The sequence below is a fragment of the Eretmochelys imbricata genome, chromosome 9, assembly GCF_965152235.1.
Source record: "Eretmochelys imbricata isolate rEreImb1 chromosome 9, rEreImb1.hap1, whole genome shotgun sequence".
Lineage (NCBI taxonomy): Eukaryota > Metazoa > Chordata > Testudines > Cheloniidae > Eretmochelys > Eretmochelys imbricata.
In genome coordinates, this window is record NC_135580.1 from 47,925,149 (window position 1) to 47,948,796 (window position 23,648).

At 40.0% G+C, this 23,648-nt stretch overlaps 2 protein-coding genes across 5 annotated transcripts in view; one reads left to right on the top strand and one right to left on the bottom strand.

Moving 5' to 3' along the window:
• Nucleotides 1–23,648, bottom strand: part of GIGYF2 (GRB10 interacting GYF protein 2) — a 148,926-nt gene that overhangs the window by 75,217 nt on the left and 50,061 nt on the right. For 3 of the 4 annotated variants that reach the window (XR_013347177.1, XM_077827171.1, XM_077827170.1), the window contains exons 5-7: nt 22,949–23,057; nt 16,250–16,361; nt 15,637–15,677 (exon numbers count right to left, since the gene is read on the bottom strand). Coding sequence is in view for 2 of the 4 variants with exons in the window: in XM_077827171.1 (XP_077683297.1) it covers nt 15,637–15,677; nt 16,250–16,361; nt 22,949–23,057 (262 nt within the window). In the remaining 2 variants the exon portion in view is untranslated. Of the gene's footprint in view, nt 1–6,782; nt 6,897–15,636; nt 15,678–16,249; nt 16,362–22,948; nt 23,058–23,648 lie in introns of those variants that run through there. The other variant, XM_077827173.1, reaches the window with a different exon arrangement.
• On the top strand, nt 6,972–9,134 carry KCNJ13 (potassium inwardly rectifying channel subfamily J member 13). Its single transcript, XM_077827174.1, has 2 exons — nt 6,972–7,449; nt 8,512–9,134. The coding sequence occupies exons 1-2, from the start codon at nt 6,972–6,974 to the stop codon at nt 9,132–9,134; spliced, it is 1,101 nt and encodes a 366-aa protein (XP_077683300.1).

Below are 23,648 nucleotides of genomic sequence, written 5' to 3' on the forward strand. Positions count from 1 at the left end.
AACTTTAGCAAAGCTTTTGACACGGTCTCCCACAGTATTCTTGTCAGCAAGTTAAGGAAGTATGGGCTGGATGAATGCACTATAGGGTGGGTAGAAAGCTGGCTAGATTGTCGGGCTCAATGGGTAGTGATCAATGGCTCCATGTCTAGTTGGCAGCCGGTGTCAAGTGGAGTGCCCCAGGGGTCGGTCCTGGGGCCGGTTTTGTTCAATATCTTCATAAATGATCTGGAGGATGGTGTGGATTGCACTCTCAGCAAATTTGCGGACGATACTAAACTGGGAGGAGTGGTAGATACGCTGAAGGGGAGGGATAGGATACAGAAGGACCTAGACAAATTGGAGGATTGGGCCAAAAGAAATCTGATGAGGTTCAATAAGGATAAGTGCAGGGTCCTGCACTTAGGACGGAAGAATCCAATGCACCGCTACAGACTAGGGACCGAATGGCTAGGCAGCAGTTCTGCGGAAAAGGACCTAGGGGTGACAGTGGACGAGAAGCTGGATATGAGTCAGCAGTGTGCCCTTGTTGCCAAGAAGGCCAATGGCATTTTGGGATGTATAAGTAGGGGCATAGCGAGCAGATCGAGGGACGTGATCGTCCCCCTCTATTCGACATTGGTGAGGCCTCATCTGGAGTACTGTGTCCAGTTTTGGGCCCCACACTACAAGAAGGATGTGGATAAATTGGAGAGAGTCCAGCGAAGGGCAACAAAAATGATTAGGGGTCTAGAACACATGACTTATGAGGAGAGGCTGAGGGAGCTGGGATTGTTTAGCCTGCAGAAGAGAAGAATGAGGGGGGATTTGATAGCTGCTTTCAACTACCTGAAAGGGGGTTCCAAAGAGGATGGCTCTAGACTGTTCTCAATGGTAGCAGATGACAGAACGAGGAGTAATGGTCTCAAGTTGCAATGGGGGAGGTTTAGATTGGATATTAGGAAAAACTTTTTCACTAAGAGGGTGGTGAAACACTGGAATGCGTTGCCTAGGGAGGTGGTGGAATCTCCTTCCTTGGAAGTTTTTAAGGTCAGGCTTGACAAAGCCCTGGCTGGGATGATTTAACTGGGAATTGGTCCTGCTTCAAGCAGGGGGTTGGACTAGATGACCTTCAGGGGTCCCTTCCAACCCTGATATTCTATGATTCTATGATTCATTCATCTCAATGGGTGTTAACACAGAAACCTAGAGACAACGTTGATGTTTAAATATCAGCAATTTTACTGCTGATAGTTGAACCACAAGCATCCAGCTAAAGTGATTATCCCACAAACCAAACTGCCCCCCTGTGCCTCCACAGATGCCAAAAGCACCAACTGTTCCCTTCCCAGCTTCCCCTGACAAATTCTATGATGCAGTTATGCACTCCCAATACAAAAATCTACAGTAAATATGAAGTGTGGGGACTGCGTTAAATAAACTGGATTTAATGTCAAACACCTCAGACACTGCTGTGCAGACTGTGTATTAATCTCTTAAATTAAAATTTAAGTGAAGCTGCCACAGAATCTAGAGACCTTACTGCAGAATTTAGGTTCATTTTGCCATGAATTGCACAAGGCCTCAACAACACTGAACATGAGCTCTCGCTGCTTAAGTTATAGAAATGCCAATTAAATCTGAAATAGGTATAAAACATTTTTTTGTCATTTGTGCTCATGTAATATAAGCTTGGATTTTACTTACCTCCTCACAGCAGTGGCACATTAGTCAATAGGACTCCACTAATATTCTCAGAATCATGCTTCAATACACAGCTAAAAGGAAACTGAAGTCTATGCTAACTAGAACGATAACTGTGAGCTTTTGGGCAGTTACTCCTAGCAAATTCCTTCTTTCATAGCCTTTTTCTCCTTACACCAGTTTGTTGTGAACACCAACTAGACTCCAAACAGTACAATCTACCTCAGAAGCTTTCCAAAGTCAATTAAAATAGAATTTGCAAGTGATGTAGTGGAGAGTGGGAAGCTAGGGTAGCACTCTGAAAATGTTTTGCTGGAACTCTGATCCAAATGAGAAACTATTCAAAAGCCTTAACAACAAAGCAAGGTGGTGACAACCTTTGTAGGAGAACAGCCTGAAAGTGCATTTGCTACTATGTCCTCGGTCAGGGTGTAGATATGAAGAACGAATCTTAAGACACATTTGGTGTCAGAATATTCCTGTTCACAGGAATGAGGCTGAGCATGAACTGCCTAGAGAAGCAAGGGAAAGATTAGAAACCAGGGTGGCATGAAACAGCCAGACTGCTTCAGCTGAAGAGCCACAGAGCAGAGGGCACAAGAACATATATTCAAACTGGCAAAATGAAGCAGAGTATAGGGGTTCAGGACAATGTACTCTTGTAACCATTAAACTCTATAGTGGAAAGTAGCAGCTGAGTACATGAACATCAGGGGTATGCCAAAGTGGTATTAATCAGCTGCAGAGGATGGCTTTATTGTGGACAAACCATCAGGGAGCCAAGAACCAGGAAAAAATCCGATTCAATTAAAAAGCCACTTGGGATCTGCTATGGAAAAGAAAATAAAGCATGAACTACCTTGATGCTTAAAGAAGTTAGCTCTAGCTATCCTGCTATGATTTGCTTCAACTCAATTGATTTATCAGAGAAACTGGATTGAGGAATGGACAAGATGGTGAACAGGAGGTAAAGAAAAGAAATAAAAGGAGAAGAGAAAGAAGCAATGCCATGTACACTTCTGATTGAATAACCATCACTTAATTCTCAAAAAAGTAAGAGGCAACATAAGAGGAAGGACTGGAAACACTGGAATAATATATCAAAGGAAGGGGATGCAAAGGAAGAGGTTGAGAAAAGTCTCTTTGGTAGCAGTAGCTCTTCTAGTCTTGAGGCAGCATGTCCTGATTGTAACTGACAAGCAGATTCATGAGATAAAAACCGGCAAGAACAAGAGCAGACAAAGGCATAACAAAATCTGATGGACAGATGTTGAAGCTAGTCAGATTCAGACTAGAAACAACTTTTTTTTTTTTTTAAAGCAAGGGTAATTAACCATTGGAACAACTTACCTATGGTTGTGGTGAATTCTCCATCACTGGAAACTTTTAAAAATCAAGACTGGATATTTTCTAAAAGATATCTAGTTCAAAAAGGAATCAACCCATGGAAGTCCTATGACCTGTGTTATGCAGGAGGTCAGACTAGATGCTCACAATGGTTCCTCTTGATCTTATAATTTATCAATCTATGAATAGGGAAAGTAGAAAATATGTAAATCATCTGACAAAGAGGCGGGGGAATAACAGGGGGGAGAGGAGAGAAGTAGGTAGAGAGTGAACAGTTACCTTTCGTCTGACTTCTCAAATACATTCAAGTTGCATCTGCTTTTCAAAGAACACTTGCGGGGGGGAAGAAAGGAAATCCTCAGACTTTCTAGATTTAGAATTCAAAACCTAAGCCTGTTAGTTTAGCTTCCCCCCTCCTCCTGAAACACTCTTCTCATCCTGAATCAGCTGCACTACTTTTGGACTCTCCATCCATCCTAACAAAGAAGCTTTGTCCCGTGATCTAATTTAACTTAAGACACAATAGGTTCATACCCTCCTGGTTGTTATTTTTTAATAAACATTAAATATGGAGTCTCACTCATGTACTTTAAAATTATTCACTGCACCACTGATTAGTGACCTGACACTATAATCACTACCACAGAAAGGACTACTTTTCCAGGCCAAATGGGACTACAGGAGCAGCCTATCATCCTCACCAGGACAATCTCACTGTTAAAGTCTGAAGTGACATTGATAAGAGACTGCTGTGAAAAGCACTGCTTAGGTTAATAAAGATGGAGATATTATTCTTTCATTCTGAAATACCTTCAAGATTGTTACAGTACTGGAGTTTCACTAATAGAAAATGTCTGAAACAACTTGATGTAATGAAGAAAGCTGGATGCAGGAGAGGTTGAAATCAATATTAATAAACCATTAGTAGTAATCAAATAATCAAGTCGCTGTATCAACCGAGCTTCAAACTGATCTTGATTGTGCTCTGCATTGTAGTGAAATGACAGTGCTCTACTGTAGCGTGATGTTTTATCAGAATATGGGGGAGGAAAATGAACCTGAAAAAACTATTCTATATTTGTAAGGGTATATAATACTCTGAGGATTCCTGTTATTGCTTGTCACTACTAGATTTAGTTTTTTCTAAGGAGTAGCTCTGCTCTGCTTTGTACTCTATTGCCCAAACTACTCGTGAAACATGCCATAACAACTGCCCTCCAGACGCCATAGCAATTTACACAAAAACAGTTTTCCTCCAAGAACTCATATGGTTTATCCCAAAGGCATAAGGTCCCAAAGGTCTACACACATTCACCTTCCTTCCAAGTAATCGAGTACATGTTTCTCAAGACCGCAGCTTATTCCAAGAATCTAAGATGATAAAGAGGCACTGGCTCCAATTTGTTCTGCACACAGTCCCATCATTCCTATCGACTAGCCATAATACTCATTCTATAATCCCCCTCAAGGCACTAAACAAGGCCATTCTGAGTCTTAATGCAACACTTAGCTCTTTGGACCAGTAAAGCTGATTCCTGGTACCTAAAGCACTTCGAAGATTTTACTCTGTTTACTTTGTGATTTCCTATCATTGCTGCAAGACCAGAAACTGTATTCTTGCAAAGCTGTGGAGCACCCCAAAGACTGAACTAATATAGACTGAACAGCCTCAGTGGAGGGCAGTCCGTGGAGGCCAGGATTAGGGTTATTAGCAGAGTAGACTGTACTCAGCACTCCCAATGATTGACTCAGCAGATTGTTACTCATGCTCTGTGCACAGCGGAAGGAGTGGCGCATTATTTAAGAAAATTCTGCCTTGTTTTTCAGAAATATAAAGACCACCTGAAAAGCAGCTCTGTGTGGCTCAAAAGCTTGTCTCTCTCACCAACAGAAGTTGGTCCAATAAAAGATATTACCTCGCCCATTGTGTGTCTGTCTTGTATTTCAAAAAACTATTAGAATCATTAAAAAAAAAACACCTGATCTTAGCCATTATATAGTTGTGGCATATTCACTGCAGGAGATAAGGAAACAACTGTACTTAATAGGAGAATGGAGAACAAAAAGGTGGAAAAAAGCCCCAAGATCCTACTCAAACCATCGGTTATTCCTCAAGCCCCTTGGATGCATGTTCCAAATAGAAAACATATTTGTATGCATGGGGAACCCACCACCACAAGCAAAGAAGACAGTAAAAGATCTATTCACGATGCTCACCAGGATATGGTAATGATCATATTTAAATCTACATATGAAGATTTAATATCCAGAACAAATTATAAACTCATAAATCAAATGAGTTACAGGACCAATTCCAGGATCAACATGCCATTGATCAAATAGGAGATAGTCATTTCTATCTTAGTTAAAACAGTCCTCATTTTACCATGAACAGGTCAAATCCTAGGTATTCAAACTAAGGCTGGTGGCTACTAATGTGAATATAAAAATTGACATACTGGACTAGGCCAATGATCCCTTTAGCCTGGTATGTACAGTGGCAAGGCCTTCAGAAAAAGGTGTGAATCTTCATAACCCACTTAATTGCACATCCTCTCTTATACATCTTTATGACCTGAAGCATTTGTATAAAGAGAAACTGCTTAACTCTGTTTATTTCTTCAAAATCAATTTGCCTCTACACTAGCCAGTGGCAGTGAGTGTCATCATTAATTAATGCAATGGATTGAAAACCAGAGTTTTTTATTTGATGGCTTTTAATTGTGTGTCTTCTTGTTTTATGGGAAGAGCTAACTAGCAATAGGAGCTCCCAATAGGATTTCTTTCCCATTCAGTATTTATATAAAACTAATTTTCTATTCAAGTGTAATAGTCTCTTAAGCCAAAAGTTTTTAAACTTAGGTGCCCATAGTTCAGCTCCTAACGAACTGCTTATCAGAGGAGCTGAACATCTACAGCACCCAGTCAAGTCCATAGGATCTGAAGGTGCTTGGCACCTCTGAAAAAAAAGGTTATTCTTACTTAAGATCCTAAATATGAATGTAGGACGTATAAGGCACACAATTTGCAATTTTTGGCTCTTGACTTTTATATTCCCTCATATGCAACTTCACCTTTACTTAAAAATTTCCATGAACTTCTCTAAACTTTTTTTTTCCCTCCTGTTGTTGCAGTGGGGTTGGAGGGTTTTATTTTTTAGTTAAAGTGACCAAAACGGATGCTGTATTTAAGCGGAGGACTTCTCATCAATTTATATAATGGCATAATATTTTCCGTATTATTCTCTATCCCCTTCTTAATACAGCTTAACATCAGCAGTGGCCTGAGTACGTTCAGCAGAAGAGGCTCTCCCCCAGGTACCAAAATTCTAGTCAATAAGAGAATACGGTTGGTAGAGGTAAAGGTAATTTTAAAGAGGCAGAAAGTCAGGAACATCTGTGAGGAAATTTTTGAATTATAGAAGTGAAGTGGCGAGACACAGCCTTCCCCAAGAAAGCAGATAAGGGGAAGAACTGTAGTTAAATATTAGCTTTTTATTATTCTTTAGATTGCTATATTGCTTTGCTAAGATGAATCTCAACATCTAATTGCTATCATCACAGATGTAAAATATTAAAGTCTGTTTTCCACACAAGCTGCAGTGCTACAGCTGCCGATCTGCCATATTAGCACAGGTATTTGACCCAAATATAAATTGGGAGGGGGGAATATGACAACTCTGTTTAAATGACTAGGTAGGGGAAATTTTAAAAGTAATCTGATGTTTAACTTAGTCTTTTTTAGCTAATCGTTACCACAAAAGCAGTGATAAATTCCACTCCAACACTCCTAAATCAATCTTCTCTGGATTGCAAAGTTTAAGACATCCTTTCTTGGGTGCAGGTAGTATTTGGTCCCTGGCTGATGTGCCAGAATCTGTGAAGATTAGCTGAAATACAAATATGCAGGAGCTTAATGAATTTTCTCTTTTTAGTTTTCAGAAGATGAGATCAGATATGATAGACAGCAACACCACCAAATCTAGTGCCCCCCTCCTGGATCAAAGGCACTTGAGGATGGTGACTAAAGATGGACACAGCACACTACAGATTGATGGGACCCAAAAGAAAGGTCTGGCATACCTACGAGATGCTTGGGGAATACTAATGGACATGCGCTGGCGATGGATGATGCTAGTCTTTGCTGCTTCTTTTGTCATCCACTGGCTAGTCTTTGCAGTGTTCTGGTACCTCCTGGCTGAGATGAATGGGGACCTGGAGTTGGATCATGATGCCCCACCTGACAACCACACCATTTGTGTTAAGTACGTCACCAGCTTTACAGCTGCTTTCTCGTTCTCCCTGGAGACACAGCTCACTATTGGTTATGGCACTATGTTCCCAAGTGGGGACTGTCCTAGTGCTATCGCCCTGCTTGCCATACAGATGGTCCTGGGGCTCATGTTGGAGGCCTTCATCACAGGTAATCAGGTTTATTTCACAATTTTAAATAGGGTAGGTCCTTTCAACCACATATATGGAGTAGACTTGGTAAAATTCTTAATCTCATTATGAGTGCTTCCAGATGGGACATAAAAGGAGTAGGGCCAGTTACTAAAAGAACAACAAGACTGAAATTTCAACTTCAAAACAGCTTTATAGCTGTCAATTATAATCCAACTCCTTTTAAGCAGTTAAAGACCTATAAAAAGGAGTGGCACTTGAACAACAGTATTTCAGGATTTGTACTGGAAACCAGAAAGTGTTGCTCTTTACGGCAGCTCCTCTCCTGACACTTCCAACGAGTTATTTTCCTCCATCTTCCTCTATCAATTTCTTTCTTCCAACCTCTCATTAATTTGAGGTTTAAATCCATTTGTTTTGATACAGACTCTCACAGGTTTACCCAAAACTTTAGCTAGTTTGTTTAGAACTGGCTAAATTTTTTTTACCCCCCTTCACTTTATTGTTAAGTATCCATGGGTAGCCAACACCCAAGAACACTTTAGGATCCCAGTGGTACTTAGTTTAAAGTTACTTAAAATGGCTGAACTATGGAATAATTTTAGACAAATATAGTATACTGTGCAAAAGGTACTGTATTTTAAACACAGTTTCATTAAACGAAAGACCACAATTATATACCATAGCCAGTTCAAGGAGTGGATCTTCATCAATCAAGGAGCACATCTGTTTCTGCAACTGCACCCTCATTCTCCAAATATTACTGTTTTACACATGCTAACAGATTGTGGAGACAAAAAAGTTCATGGAAAAAGCCAAGGCTCTTTAAAAAAAGTGGATTTATTTTATTAATAAATTGAGAATAGAAATGGTGCCAGCAACTTTTGGTATGATGGGAGCTGTACTATGTGTAGACTAGATCTAATAATTTGTAATCAAGCAGTCTGAGGATAGTTAACAGTATGTCCATCCCACTAAGCCTCCTCCTTTTCTCATGGGCCATTCCATACAACTTGCGGACAAGTAAGAAACTAACCTGACCATCATGATTATAGTTAATTCATTCTTTCCTGTTATGTAGGTGCTTTTGTGGCAAAGATTGCACGTCCAAAGAATCGAGCTTTCTCCATCCGCTTTACTCATTCTGCAGTAGTGGCACACACAGAGGGCAAGCCATACCTTATGTTCCAGGTGGCCAACACTCGTCCCAGCCCACTCACCAGCGTTCGGGTTTCAGCTATTCTTTACCAAGAACAGGAGAATGGTCAGCTGCATCAAACTAGTGTGGATTTCCACCTGGACAGTATCACGTTTGAGGAGTGTCCATTCTTTATCTTTCCACTGACCTACTACCACTCCATTACCCCATCTAGTCCTCTAGGTTTTCTCCTCCAAGGGGATACCCCTCGCCATTTTGAGCTAGTAGTCTTCCTCTCAGCAATGCAGGAGGGAACAGGGGAAACATGTCAAAGGAGGACATCCTACCTCCCATGTGAGATCATTCTACACCATCGCTTTGCTTCTATGCTGGCCCGAGGTGCCAAAGGGGAATATCAGATCAAAATGGAGAATTTTGAAAAGACTATTCCAGAGTTCCCAGCTGCAGCAGACTCTAAGAGTCCAAAGAGGACTGACATGAAGATCCGCATCAATGGACAGCACACTGACAGCTTCCAGATTTCCGAGACCGGTCTGATAGAATAGAATTTGGACTTGGTGCCTTTTTTTTTTTTTTTAATTACATTAAACTTTCAGGTTAAACTTCCAGCCTTCCTTTTCCCCCCTATTTTCTTTTGTGCTCTTCCTCTTTTCTCCATCCTTTTGATTGCAGTATAGTGTGCAGAGTAAAAAAGCATAAAGTGCACATGTAAACTGATGAGAAGCTGTTTTAACTGCACAGAATAGAACGTCAGGGACAAGTACCACACTACAAGTTGTGGGAAAGTACTAGTGCTACCTGCTGAATTCACTAGACTATGATTAAAACTGCACTGACCCTGAAGTGTGAGACTTTCAGACTCCCACAGTTGACCAAAACCTAATTAAATGGTATGTGGGTAGGACACTACGTCAAAATATGCAGCAACAGTACAATGGAAGACCTAATCTAAAACTAACCTGGGGTTAAATTACACTAGTTTGGGGATCAGCAATGAGGTAGTTCCAAGATTGTTGTAACCCTTTTACATTAACACTTTCTGGGTACATGGTTACATCAATTTTCAGATGGCTGAACATCCTACTAAAACCATTGACAGTCTTTTCAGTGGCAGTGAAATGCATTCCAGATGTACTTGTTTATTACGTGAAATCAAAAGTAATGACTGCAGTTCTTCATTCCACCAGGTCAGAAGGGAATACAATATCTCTGTGACAGGTCTGTGAAGACAGCAAGTGCCAAAAATCCTGAAGTGTATATTGTGACACACATGCTACAGTGGAGATATTTTCATATTTGGAAACATTTAATAAATTATTTCAGCAGTAGAAAACAGACTGTTATACAGCAATTCATGTTCTTTCATGTCTCTTGGCACAGTGAAATTTTGTGTGTTCTCAGCTTTGCACATCTTACACTTCGAGTAGTTCTGGCACCACAGGATGCACTATATCTACCAAGAACTGCATCCACTTATATTTTATGCTTTTTAATATAAATATCTATATCTGTACACACAGCATATAGATAAATCATATCTACAAAATCAGACACATTGAATTAATTTTAAAATAAAAAAAAATTGAAACAAGTGCTTATTCATGGGACTTTTTTGCCAGGAGTGCCTCGTAAGAATACCAAGAAGAAAGAACCGGGCTCCTATATGCAACAATTTCTATTATGATCAAATGGGCTAACAATTAAGTGGACAGTTTGCTGTCAATTCACAGCTTCTCAGCAATGGAATGCGGCTTTAAAATAGCTATTCTGTATTCAGACTGAAACAACCAACAGTTACCATCAAAATAAATGTTGCCATTCAAGGATAATTAAATGACTTTTCCCAGCAATAAATGTGGCATAACCACTACTAGGCAATTTAGATAAAACTATGTTTACACACTGGAGCTGATTTTATTGTAAAGTGACCAACTGCAGGGTATATAGTCTGAAGCCATATTAGGAGGGCACTGTCTAGTGAGAGTCTTTTTTTCAAACCCAGAAGTACAGAGGTTGTCAAGCTCTGGTCACAGAGAACCTGGTAGGATAGCTGTTTTGTTGTAAGGTGCCAGCTGCACCTCATTTCCAGAAGGTAATTTCTATTAAAAAGACAGCTAAAGAGATATTAAAATATTATTACTTTTCCATGTTAACTATTGTTGTAGTTGTCACAGGAATGTGTTATGTACCATAGGAAGGAGGAGGTCCATGTAGAACTGGAGGGCAGGTGGCCAATCTCTGAATTCAAAAATACTTCATTGCTCTGAAAATGTTTCCATATCCCTTCCCTACAATTCTACAGGCTTCAACGGGTGGTTTTATTATAGAGAATGGATACTTTCAGTATTCTGTCTTTCACTCTCAATATAATGGAACCATATTTTAGCCCACTGTAGTGCCTGTACAGTAACACCAAACACCATCTTGTATTATTACATTAAATTGCCTTTGCCCTCACTGTTCATAGTTGGTCTCGCACGTGCACTTGAAAGTTCAGCTGTTTCTCTTCATAACATTATTGGCCTCACCCCCAAGATATGGAAAGTGGTGGTGATGAGGGGTGGTTGTGCTATATTTATCCTTTTCTATTTTTAAGCCCCAAACCAATATCATACAAGTACAGAGGACAACCCTTAAAAAGCAGCAGCAGAACAAGAAATTGTACTGTAAATACTTCATTAAGCATGGAATAAAGTATAAATAGTTCAAACACGAGGAAGGAGCTTCTTTACATATATTGACAATTCTCCACTTTAAGTCACATAATCCTGTATAACTCAATTATTCTGTAATTCAGGAGTGTAATAATACATCTCGGTCTATACTAAGGACATTGACTGGTGAGACCATACCATAGCTATGGACATACCCAGGTAACATAAGGATCCTTAGAGTCAGAGTAATTCTGACTATATCGTACTGAGTATTTTGAATTTTACATCTTCAGTCGTTAAAACTATTCTATTTTAAACCATTCATTATAGCTCTGTTTTTAAACTTTTAAAAGCAACAAGTTTAAAAGAGGTAAAAAATGTTCATGAAAATAATTAAGCATGTTCTTTTTAATATTCAAGTATTCCTCACATGACAGGCATAAATATGCACTCAGATGGAAATCTATCTGCCATATTTAATGCTGACCTTCTAAGTGTCTTGTAATTCATAAACATTTGTAATGTGTTAACAGTAAAACATGTATTTCCTGATCACTATTCCTGCCTGGAAACTGATGGACTTGTTTAAGATCAGAGGCTGTGTAAAAACTGGACTGGCATTTGCCTTTCCGTGTGATTGTTCTAGATGTCAGTGATCTAACATATGACTTGTTTAATTGGCAAATAATCTAAGCCTTTGAGAAGCATTTTTGGGTATTTCTGGCTGAAAGCCACAGGGTCTATGGCAATTTGCATAGTAATTCCTGCAATGAATAATGTATCTTTGCCTTGAATATCAATACCAAGACTGAGAGTTGCTGTTCAGTTTATGAATTGATCGCATCAACTGGAAAACACATTCTGAATGCTAAAGAATGTGATCATTAGCAGTATATCAATTAATTATAAAACATGTGAAAATTAATCCTATTTATTGGGCGATTTGTACGGGGTTTCTTTTTTTTTTTTTTTTTAAACTAAGATATTTTCCTGGGGTCCCATGATTTCTGAATTACCAAAATATTCTAGAATGGTTTATTGCCTGCTTTCTAGTTCCTACTTATCTATGATATTTTGACTACCCACAACACAGAGGGACACGAAGAGCTGGAGATTCAGTGAATATCTGGTCAGAGACCACGCAAAGGCCTTATTGGAGAACACACTATTATTGGTTGGTTTGGGCAAAGAAGATGCTGTTGGTGGAAAGTGCAAAATTGAGAACTTAAATCCCTTGTCAGGTTTAGCATGGATAATGGTAACCAGTCACTGCACTCCTTTTCTAATGAACTTCATTCCTGAACTTAAGAGAGCATCTCTCGGTAATAAATTTACTTTCATGCCAATTCAGTCCTTCACCTCTTTGCTAAGATTGCTAACAGTGGAAACTGTTTTTTTGTGATAGGAATGTGTCCACTAGGAAGTGAAACTAGGATCCTTTTAACCTCAAATCATTTTACATAAGCCACTAAAGGACCATTACATAGCAGTGACTTTTTCCATTACTGACCAAGGTTGAAATCAATCCAAATCATCATTGACCAGCCCTTTTTGGTTAGGAGACAAAGGAAAGAAGTCAAGATTTTCCTTCTCCCAGACACACAAATCCTTAAAGGAGTGACAGGCAAAGCTAAGCGGATATAGTTAAAACCCTGAGAGTATTTTATATCAAAAATCTGAACAGTTTACAAATATGGCCTTCAGCCATATTACCTCATGATGTGATCCTGTTTGTTCTTACAAGCTAAACAGGATCAGACTGGAACAGTACCAGAAAGAGATGTGAAAGAAAACAGGTGCAGCAGCAAGTTCTGTCAATGACCTGGTAGTTGGCATTCTTCCCTTTGAGTAAATACTAAACCAATAACTCAGAAATCTGTTTGGGGGACACACTCTTTCAGATGAGATACAAAGCCACGGTCTTGACCACTTGTGGTTACTAAAGATCCGAAGACATGCTTTGTAGGAAGAGAAGCATCAATCCTGGCATAATTCCAGCTAAGGTAATTACATCCTGCATACCTAAATTCCTCGTGCCATTTCACTTAGAAGAGATCTGCTTCTCATCCTAAAGTGACATGTAGTGTCAATCTGCATTGCTAAATTGCTGCTGTGGTTTCATTAATAAATGAAGTGAATTCTGTGCATAGTTTGGTAAAATTGCTAAGTGTTTTCTCATCCATCAGGATGAAACGGTGCTAAAATAAATGTAATTTCATTAAATCAAGTTATTGTTGTAGCCACTAGTGCCTCCAGTCTGCCATTTCTACCCTCATTTGCCTTTGGAAGAATTCTCTACTCTGTTTAAAGGAGTTAGTTTGGGGTTTTGTTCCTCCACAGATTTCCAAGGAAGGAGCTGCAAAACAACAGTACAGTGGCCACTTTGAAGTTACATACTAGAATATCAAAAACATAAACCATAACCCCTAACTACCACCACAGCAGAAACACTCAAAATTGCTAATCTTTTGAACTTCCCCACTTTTTCAGAGATATATTAAATTCTGAAGACACTGGGAGGCAGAAGAGTTGTGAGATGAAGTTAGATGTAGACAACCTTAAATGAACCCTAATTGGTCATTCTTAGGAGCAATGTCTCCTACAGAAAAAAGAAGGTCGGGCAGAGTCAGGGACACCTCGCTTAATTTTGTTATCTTTTGAGCCAAAACCCTAGGAACCAAAAAATTAAGCAACCTTAAGAAAACACGATAATCAATTCAGATACCTTAAGAGGAGATTCAGAGGGCTTTGAAAATCAGATGGCGATTACAAGCCTTTTTTAAGACACCTATCACCATGGCACCCTTGCAAAATTAGCAATACACACCTACTGACCCTAAAGGGGTGAGACTTTCAAAGATAAAGGGCTGTTAGACACTGAGGTCCTATTGACTTACAGTAACTGGACCCTTAAATGCCCTTTGTGCTTCTGAGAACTCCCCCTCCAAACAGGCAACATATTTTCTGCCCCAAGCCTTCCCCATCCACTCACCAAAGAGCCATCTTAGCTTATAACACTTCAAATAAGACAACCGGTACCTCTTCCACTGTACCTTAAAAATGGCTAGACCAGGGGCGGGCAAACTTTTTGGCCTGATGGCCGCATAGGGTTTCTGAAATTGTATGGAGGGCCGATTAGAGGAGGCTGTGCCTCCCCGAACAGCCAGGCGTGGCCCGGCCCCCTATCCAACACCCGCTGCTTCTCGCCCCCTGTTGCCCCCCCGGACTCCTGCCCTATCCAACTGCCCCTGGATCCCTCACCCCAACTGCTACCACCACGCCATCCAACCCCCTTCTCCTTCCTGACTGCCCCCCCCCCCCCCCCCGGACCCCTGCTCCCTGTCCCCTGACTGCCCACAGCTGCCCCATCCAACCCCTTCTCTCCTTCTTGACTGCCCACACACCCCGGGACATCTGCCCCCATACAACCCTTCTGTTCCCTGCCCTCTGACTGCCCCAACCCCTATCCCCACCCCTGACCACCCCCAGTACTCCCCTGCCCTCTATCCAACACCACCACCACCCCGCCCCCTTACCACGCTGCCTGGAGCACCGGTGTCTGGCAGCACGGCTGCACCAGGAGAGACAGCCGCACAGCACAGAGCACCAGGTCAGGCTGGGCTCTGCAGCTGCGCTGCCCCAGGAAGTCACCCCTTGCCGCCCAGAGCGTTGCGCCGGCAGCGCGGTGAGGCTGCAGAGGAGGGGGGCAGCAGGGGAGGGGTTGGGGGCTAACCCCCCAGGCCAGGAGCTCAGGGGCTGCCAGGACGGTCCCACAGGCCATAGTTTGCCCACCTCTGGGCTAGACAATGGCTCTGACTAATTTCCTGTGAAAGGAAAGAGCTCCACAGCCAAGAACCTCTCACTGAAAATACTCTGTTGTAGGTTCCAGAAGGTAATATCAAGAGAAAAACAGCAAGAGCATCCTGACTAATTGCAAATCCATCAAAAAGTATGGTGGACAGAATTGCTTGGATAGTCAGATGTCATATACTTCAGGATCTACATGACAAACACTGACACCTTGAATGTGCCCTCAGAACCAAATTGAAGTCAGTGCCAAGAATGGAACACACGTGTGTGTGTTCAGACTGGCTTGCCCCAAGTAAGCAGCAAGCTCCAGATGAAGTTCAAGTGGAGGATTTGTTACAACTTCAAAAATGTGTAACTGCTCTCTGTCAGAAGCAATATAAAGATGGGAACCTCAAGGAATTCCTGATGAAGAGGACTCAAACAAAGCAAGAACAAGCAAGAGCTTAAAGAATGTTTTAAGGAACTTTTTGATAGCGCATTTTAAAGGAGTCTGGACCCAGGTACATGAACCTTACATAAAGTAGTAGACCAGGAACATAAGGTTTAGAATGGCATATGTACATATATAGTAACAATATCTTACCTGGATCTTTTCGCCCTGGTTTTTCAAACCGCCTGTCTCCCCTAGAAAGGCAGAATAAAAGTTTCAAACAAGGCTTTGGACGCTTGCCATCATTTCAGGTGCAACTCTCGCACATTTCTCTCTCTCACTAGAGCTATGGGGCCAAAATTTTAAGGGTAGTTCCGTGCCCAGATACTTTTGAAAATGCCAACAGGAGCCTATCTAGACCTTTAGGCATCTTAATACCTTTAAAAATCTAGGCTTAATGCATTGTAAACAGACAAAAGGCTAAAACTAACAGAAGAGCCCTCTCTCCAAGAGCTACACAAACTTTCTCCCAAAGATAGCTACAATGGAAATGACGGTTTCTAGAACACCTCAGTTTCTCACAGCTGTGCTCTGTTCATGCCCACAAGTAATCAGCAATATAAGCTTTTGAACAGTGTTTGTGTTGTAACAGCTGGGATTCTAGCAACATTACTATATGGTCTCCACTTCAGAAATTCCAAGACAATCAACCAGTACATATTCCTACAGAGCCTTTCTGAAATATCTTTTGTGGATGAAGGGTGCAAGCATGGGATCCAAGCACATGCATCTACAGTATATTTTAAAGTCTAGGCTTTTCTGTTACCTTTCCTCCCAGCTCTGAGATCTGTGCATTTCCCTGCCTCCTCCTCGCCCAAATCCACCCTCCACTTCGTCAAAACTTCTTTGGTAGAAACCACTTTCTCCTCGGCCTCTGCCTGCAAAAACAAAAAAACAAAGAAAAGTGTTTGTAAGAACAACTTTACTTCCCCTTTCTAATGTGAATGTAACCTCATTTTATAATCTTCTCCTTAATGAGACACTGCAACCTGATAGTGGGCAAGTCTTTCCTCCATCTCATGAGAATAGTATTGGTGTTTAAATCCACTCACTTAATATTTCAAAGCTAAACATTTCCCAAGCAACTGATTTTGGAAATTAACATCTACATTTCAAGAGACATTTCTCACAAGCTTGTACACCACACTTCATCACCATGTTTGGAGCTGTGCATGAAGAAGGACAAATTAACAGGCTGCCAAATAGGGAAGGTTTAAGGTGAACATGAAATAACTTTTGGGAATTTGGAAATAAGGTAATTGGAGTCTTGGTTATAGTCCAGCACACCAAGTAATGCACAGAAGAGCTACACAGAACACGGGGAAAGGAGGTGAAATAGCACAGACTGAAGAAGAAGAGAAGAAACTAGGACTATTATGTAACAGTTCCATTATTAAACAAACAGATTTTACACAAGAGAGAAAGACGTAATAAGTACCACACAGAAAAGATAATCAAGATGTGTCAAATCAGTTTCTACAGAGCTATAGAAAAACTAGAAGAAACTAACTGAAGCAGAAAACTGAAGTGTATAAATATGTGGTAATATGCAATAGATCAGTATAAACAGAGTGCATGCTAGAATACTGGCAGTATTGACACTGAAGCACATTAGCCTTATATTATACTCCAAAAAGACAAACTTGGTTTACGAACACATGCAGAATACATGAAAAAGATCATCAAGGCTAGCGCCATTACCCTGAAAAAAAGATTAACACCAAACGGTCATATGGTAGTCAAAGATACTGAAGCCATGTCTTGACTAAAAAACAGGTTGCATTGTATAATGTGTTAGAAAATGTTTTAGCAAATATGATTGTAAACAGACTGTACCTAGTGCAGAAAGGGCAAAATGAGTTTAAAAATAAGTTAACTGTTTTTGTTCAACCCTAGCTTGCCCCCTAATTGACTCTCCTGTGGCCAAGTTCTCCAACCTTCCCTAATTTCTTATGGAAGTGGAGTGAAAGAGAAGTCTAGAGTACCCGAGGCTGACAGTCTTGATGTAATGTGGAATAGACAAAGCACAGAACACAAGGCCTATCTGATATCTCAAAGGCAGAATGAAGAGTACAGAAGCCTCTCTAATGCAAAGATAGAGGAAAAGGACAAAAAACATGGTGTTTTTCAAAACACTATAAATGGAGGTGGGGAGCATTGCTCTTATTATTTGTACTACAGTAGTACCTAGAGGCCTCAATATGCTAGGTGCTGTACATATATATAGTAAGAGAGTCTCTGCCCTGAAGAGCTTATCTACACAGACAAGACAAAGCAAGTATTATCCCCATTTTACAGATGGGGAACTGAGGCACAGAGATATTAAGTTATCGGCCCAAGATCACACAGGAAATCTGTAGCAGAGCTTAGAACTGAACCAAGATCTCCTAGGCAATCAGGGGTCTCTAGTCACACCATACACATTAAGTAGAAAGTAGATGTGGCTCTAATCCCCTCACCACAAATAAATTAGCATGGAGTGTTCATGTAGTCAAATTGTATTAAGAACTACCATAATAGCAGTGTGTAAAAATTGATCTGGCTATAATTTATTTTCCCAACTCAGAGATATTTTAAAATAGAATTTCAGAATGTCAATGGCCTAGATATTTGTGAAATGGCAGTGAAAATGGAAAAAAAGGAGGAAAAGCATCCCTATGCCTCAGTTCATAAATAGGCAGCACAGTGCTGGGTAAAGCTGCCTCAGTTATGACCTCTTAGAGTTGAGCAGGAAAACAGCAACAACAACAAAAAGTCTAAGTCTGTAGCCCAATCCACAAAAAGACTTAAATCCTTTCCTTCTCTGACGCCCTCCTTCATGAATGTAAACATCCCAGTACTCAAAGCACACAGCTTAACTACAATCCACAGGGAGCTCCCAGGAAAACAAATCAATTAGAAAGAAAGTTCAAGTGCATGACCTTGGATTGCTTGTGGAGTATTACTTTAGAACAGAGAAAACTTGTTAGTCACAACTAAAGTGACACCACACAAAATGTGAAATTTTAGGTACGACCAATTTCGCCCTCCAGCAGAAGGTTTTATGATTAAGCTGCCTTGATAATGCTAACTTAATTGTAAAGTTACACTTCAGAATACTGTTTCACTCAACATTTTTACTGACACTTATTAAAACAGCCTAAAGAAACTTCTGCATAAGAGCAACAAACCCACTTGTACATGCCTAGAAATTTATGGAATGCACTCAAATTAAGTAATGGTGTATTATGGCATTATTGCTAATTCTTAAATTGTGTTTTGAAAGATTATTTCTCTCATAGCTAGTCATCTATTAGATTTGGCAGTTAAGTTAGCCATAGTGAAAGTTCATATTTTTGATGAGAATAATTTCTATGGCAGACTCTCATCAAACAGATTTATTCTCTGACAAAAAGATTTTCAACGGTAACCTTATTTTAAATACATTCTTCTTTAAAGAACAAGGTTAATAAATTGTTTAATTTTAAAAAAGTCTAAAAACACTCAAAATATATGTAATTCTCAATTAAGGTTACAACAGCAATCTTGACTCTGCCTTTGCTTTCTCTCCTATTCTTCCCCATCTAACTTTCTAATACTGGCCACAGATCACCAACTCTTGCCAGAAAATAAAATTAATTCTCACTTCTGCATCAGATAAATTTAACTAACTTCCAACTGTAGATCCAAATTCTGCTCTTAGTTACACTTGTGCAACTCTATTCCAGACACCAGGCTCGCACAGGTGTAGCCAAGGGCAGAATGAGATCTATAGAAGCTTTATTACTCATGATGAGTAGCAAGCTGCAAGCAACACAGAATGACCTTCAGAACCCAGATTAAGTTTGCAAGACTAACATTAAGAAAGCATTTTATTTCTGAAATGAGAAAATCTGTTAAGGAACTATTGCCATTGAGCAACAAACCATTATAGAATTTTACAATACCATTTTTACAGTCACTCATCAAAGCAGAGCTGCACTTGAAGAACTTCATCCTTGAGTAAAACATTTACGTTGCATATTAAATGTTCTCATCAGTCCTATGCACAGATTTTCATCAAAGACTAATTGATATACATCTTCAGCTTCAAGAACACTAAGGGTTTATTAGCATAATTCTGAATTCTGTCATTGCAGAAACCTCAGTTTATTTCCTGAATTAACAGTTGTCTGGGGAATCCTAAAATCACACCTTAAAACCAAAAAACTGTAACTGTCCTAAAAAAAATGCAAAGAACAAGAAGTAGCCAATATGATTTGGAGTGGACTGTTCAATGATCAATGGTTAATAAAACTATACAGGAAGTGAAAAGGCAGCGAAGAAATTTAAAAAAAGTCAGCTAAAGCTTGGCAGGAGAGACAGGCAATAAAAGAACGTCAGAATGAACATGGTATGCAAAGATTAAGGGAAATTTAAAAAGCAGGTGAAACAAATGAGGATGAAATTAATTAAAATCAAGAAAGATGTCTGGACAACTGAAGTAACAAGGAACTTGTATCTGAACAAAGAAAGATTAACTCAGAACAAAAATTTTGCTATCTTGAAAACTGGGTAGGTAGTGGTAGACTGAAGGAAATACAGTAGCAATATTCAAAGAAGAAATGAAGAAGGATTCTATTAATTATAATGCCAAAAATGTAATGCCTATCCCTATACAAACAACGAATCAAATACCGGGGGGGAAGACTTTTAAAGACAAAATTGATTGCTATTTTTGACAGAACTGAAGAATTGTTGGATTATAGCCGGATTCTGCCACTCTTATTCACAGTGAGTAGTATCTTACTTTGCAAGTAATGCCATTGAAGTTAATTGTAATATTTGAAAAGTAGGTATGTTACTGTGAGTACAGGTGGCAGAATCTGACTAAATTAGTCGATCATTGTAAATGTTAGTGACCAAGGGGAAGAGAAATGCAAGAGTTGCAAAAAAAAAAAAAAAAAAAAAAGGAAGGGTAAAGAAATAGAAAGGGGTTTCAATATATAAGAAAAGGTTAGAAAACACTGAGATTCAACTTGGGGGGAAAAATGCAAGCTGGAAGTCCAAGCCTATGACTATTTATTACCCAACAAGCACTGTATGCAGTATAACTGTTTGTAAATTTGAACCCTAACATACCTGAGCAAAGTGTCCAAAACACAGATATTCAACAGGAAAAAGAAACCTGGACAGCTGTAATACTAGCACACACTTAGGTGAGACAGAGCAAATTAGACTTCAGTTAAGAATGAAGTATGGCATCAGAAAAGGCTGATGCAATTCTGCTACACTGGCATCATGTCAAACAAGGAAGTAAAAGCCCCTCTCTCTCGTTCTTTGGTACAACTGTACCTCAAATTTTTAAATAAGTCCGTGGCAACTCATTAGCAAAGAGATACTGAAAAACTTGAATGGAAAAAAAAATGAGAGAGAGTCAGCAGGAACGGCTATTGAGACAATGAAAGAACTAAATACATACAGCTTAGCTAAACAATCAAGAAGGGGCACATGATAGCAGTCCACAAATATCTGAAAGATGTAGATGCAAAGAGGAAGTAGAATTACAGGGGAGAACAGAAAATTAGAAATAAGAGGAACCTTAAAACCAAATCGGGAAAAACTTCTGTACATCCAATAGCTATGAAACTGTTTTCAAGGGAGGTAGTGGCAATACCACGACTAAAGGACATTTAAAATTAAATGGGACAGAATGAGGAAAAAATGTGGCACTTGCTGGGCTATGGCTATGACCCAAGAAGTCTTTTCCATCTCCAGCTTCTAGCATTCTATATGCAACAAAACACATCTATTAATATATGAAAACATATTGTTGTGCTCATGAAGGCTAGAGAATTAAAGGCTACTATCAACATAAAAATATATTTTTGTTTTTCAAAACAAATTAAAAATAAGTTCAGGTACTATACCTTACCCTGAGCCTCCCTGGCATTATCTGAGGACACATTTCCCCATTTGCTTTAAATGCTGCAGTGTGGAAGGACCCAACAAATAAGGGAAAATAACTTTAGTGAAGTAGTAAAATTGACAAAACAAAGTGCTATCAGTGAACAAAAACTGCCAAGAGAGACCTTATGCCTCCACTAATCTCTTTCAGTTTGTTATCTAAGGCATTGCACAGAATAGAGGACTTCTTTCTGATCATTTAAGTCAGTGGCTCTCCAACCTTTCCAGACTACCGTACTCCTTTCAGGAGTCTGAGTTTCTTGCATACCCCCAAGTTTCACGTCACTTAAAAACTACTTGCTTACAAAACCACACATAAAAATACAAAAGTGTCACAGCACATTACTGAAAAACTGCTTGCTTTCTCATTTTTACCATATAATTATAAAATAAATCAATTGAAATATAAATATTGTACTTACATTTCAGTATAGCATACACAGCAGTATAAACAAGTTCTTGTCTGTATGAAATTTTAGTATATACCGACTTCACTAGTGTTTTTTTATGTAGCCTGTTGTAAAACTAGGCAAATATCTAGATCAGGGGTGGTCAACCTGAGCCTGAGAAGGAGCCAGAATTTATCAATGCACCTTGCCAAAGAGCCACAGTAATACATCAGCAGCTCACCCATCCGCTCCCCCCCAGCTCCCAGCACCTCCCACCCACTGGTAGCCCTGCAGGTCAGCGCCTCCCACTCCCTCCCCACACCTTCCAATCAGCTGTTTCGTGACATGCAGGAGGCTCTGGGGGGAGAGGGAGGAGCGAGGACACTGCAGGCTCAGGGGAGAGGGTGGGAAGGGGTGGAGTGGGGGCAGGGCTTGTGCAGAGCCAGGGGCTGAGCAGTGAGCACCCCTTAGCACATTGGAAAGTTGGCACCTATAGCTCCAGCCCCAGAGTCGGTTCCTATACAAAGAGCCACATATTAACTTCTGAAGAGCCACATGTGGCTCCGGAGCCACAGGTTGGCCACCCCTGATCTAGATCAGCTGATGAACCATTTGGAAGACCTCTGCGTATCCCCAGTTGAAAACCACAGATTTAAGTTAAAACCAACCCTTTCAACTTCTTAATTAATGCTCCTGTTCTCTCCTTTTATGAGCGACTCCAAACTTTTTCAAATACCATCTCATATAGTTGGATATTCTTTACAACCCTGAGTCAAGCAACCTTACACTTTTCTTGATATTCCACCTCAAAACTGTTCCTTTCATCACTCTCCTTCAATCCAAATTTATATAATTTAACAAAATAAACACACAAAAGAGGAACCAGATATGTAACTTGCGTTACTAGTGATCTTGTGGTATTGCAACCCTCATTCTCCCACATGCACTTTCCCTCCTTCGCCAACCCCTGCTGTGTTAGGCCCTTTAAATGGAAAGTTCCTTGGGGGCAGGAATTTGTCAGTTTTATTTGGCTGTATAATTCCACATCCCCTCATGGTGTTATCCAAATAATGGTGGTCAATTTTCAGACAGTTTAACCTAGATCTTTCCCCCATCCACTGTATCATCCCAGTCTTCAGAAAACAGCTCACCTCGACCTCTAGAGGAACTTCGACCTCGAGGAGCCCCTACCACCGTTCCTCCTCCTCGTCCCGTCAACCGCAGGACAGCAGCACTGTTTACAGACATGGAGAAATTTCTCTGCCAAGAAGAGGAGACAGCCAAGGTGAGATAAACAAGCAAATGTACCTTTCCCTATGCTTTTTAGAATAAAAATTTTACCTACCCTGACTCTCTTCTGTATACACTCTCTGCAATTGAAAATGCTCACGAACCACAAAACAAATTAAAAGATATGGAAAAAATTGCTTAGATACATGGGGAAGTTACTAAGGATTCCCATTTAAAATGCCATTTTTCAGCTTCCTTATCTTCTACTCTTAGTGTTTCCTTTCCTTTCAACCTCTAAACTAACAAAGGCAAATGTTTGCCTTTATCTTTCCATCACCTTTCTGGAAGATACAAGAATGCAACACAGTCAGCTCCCTGAAGAGCAAGGATGGTAGTATCAGCTAAGATACTATGGTGACGGAGAGCCAGAGAAACAGGTAGAGAGGCAGATGACAAGTCCATGCCAGTAAAGGACACATTAAAATGAGCAGTGAGACTGAAAGTTACACTCCAGACCCAAAAAAGTGACTTACCTGAAATTCTTATTTTCAAAAAGTAATTAAAAATGTGCTGCAAGTACTGTCTCCCATGCTCCCTGCACATGACTGACTGGAACGTCAA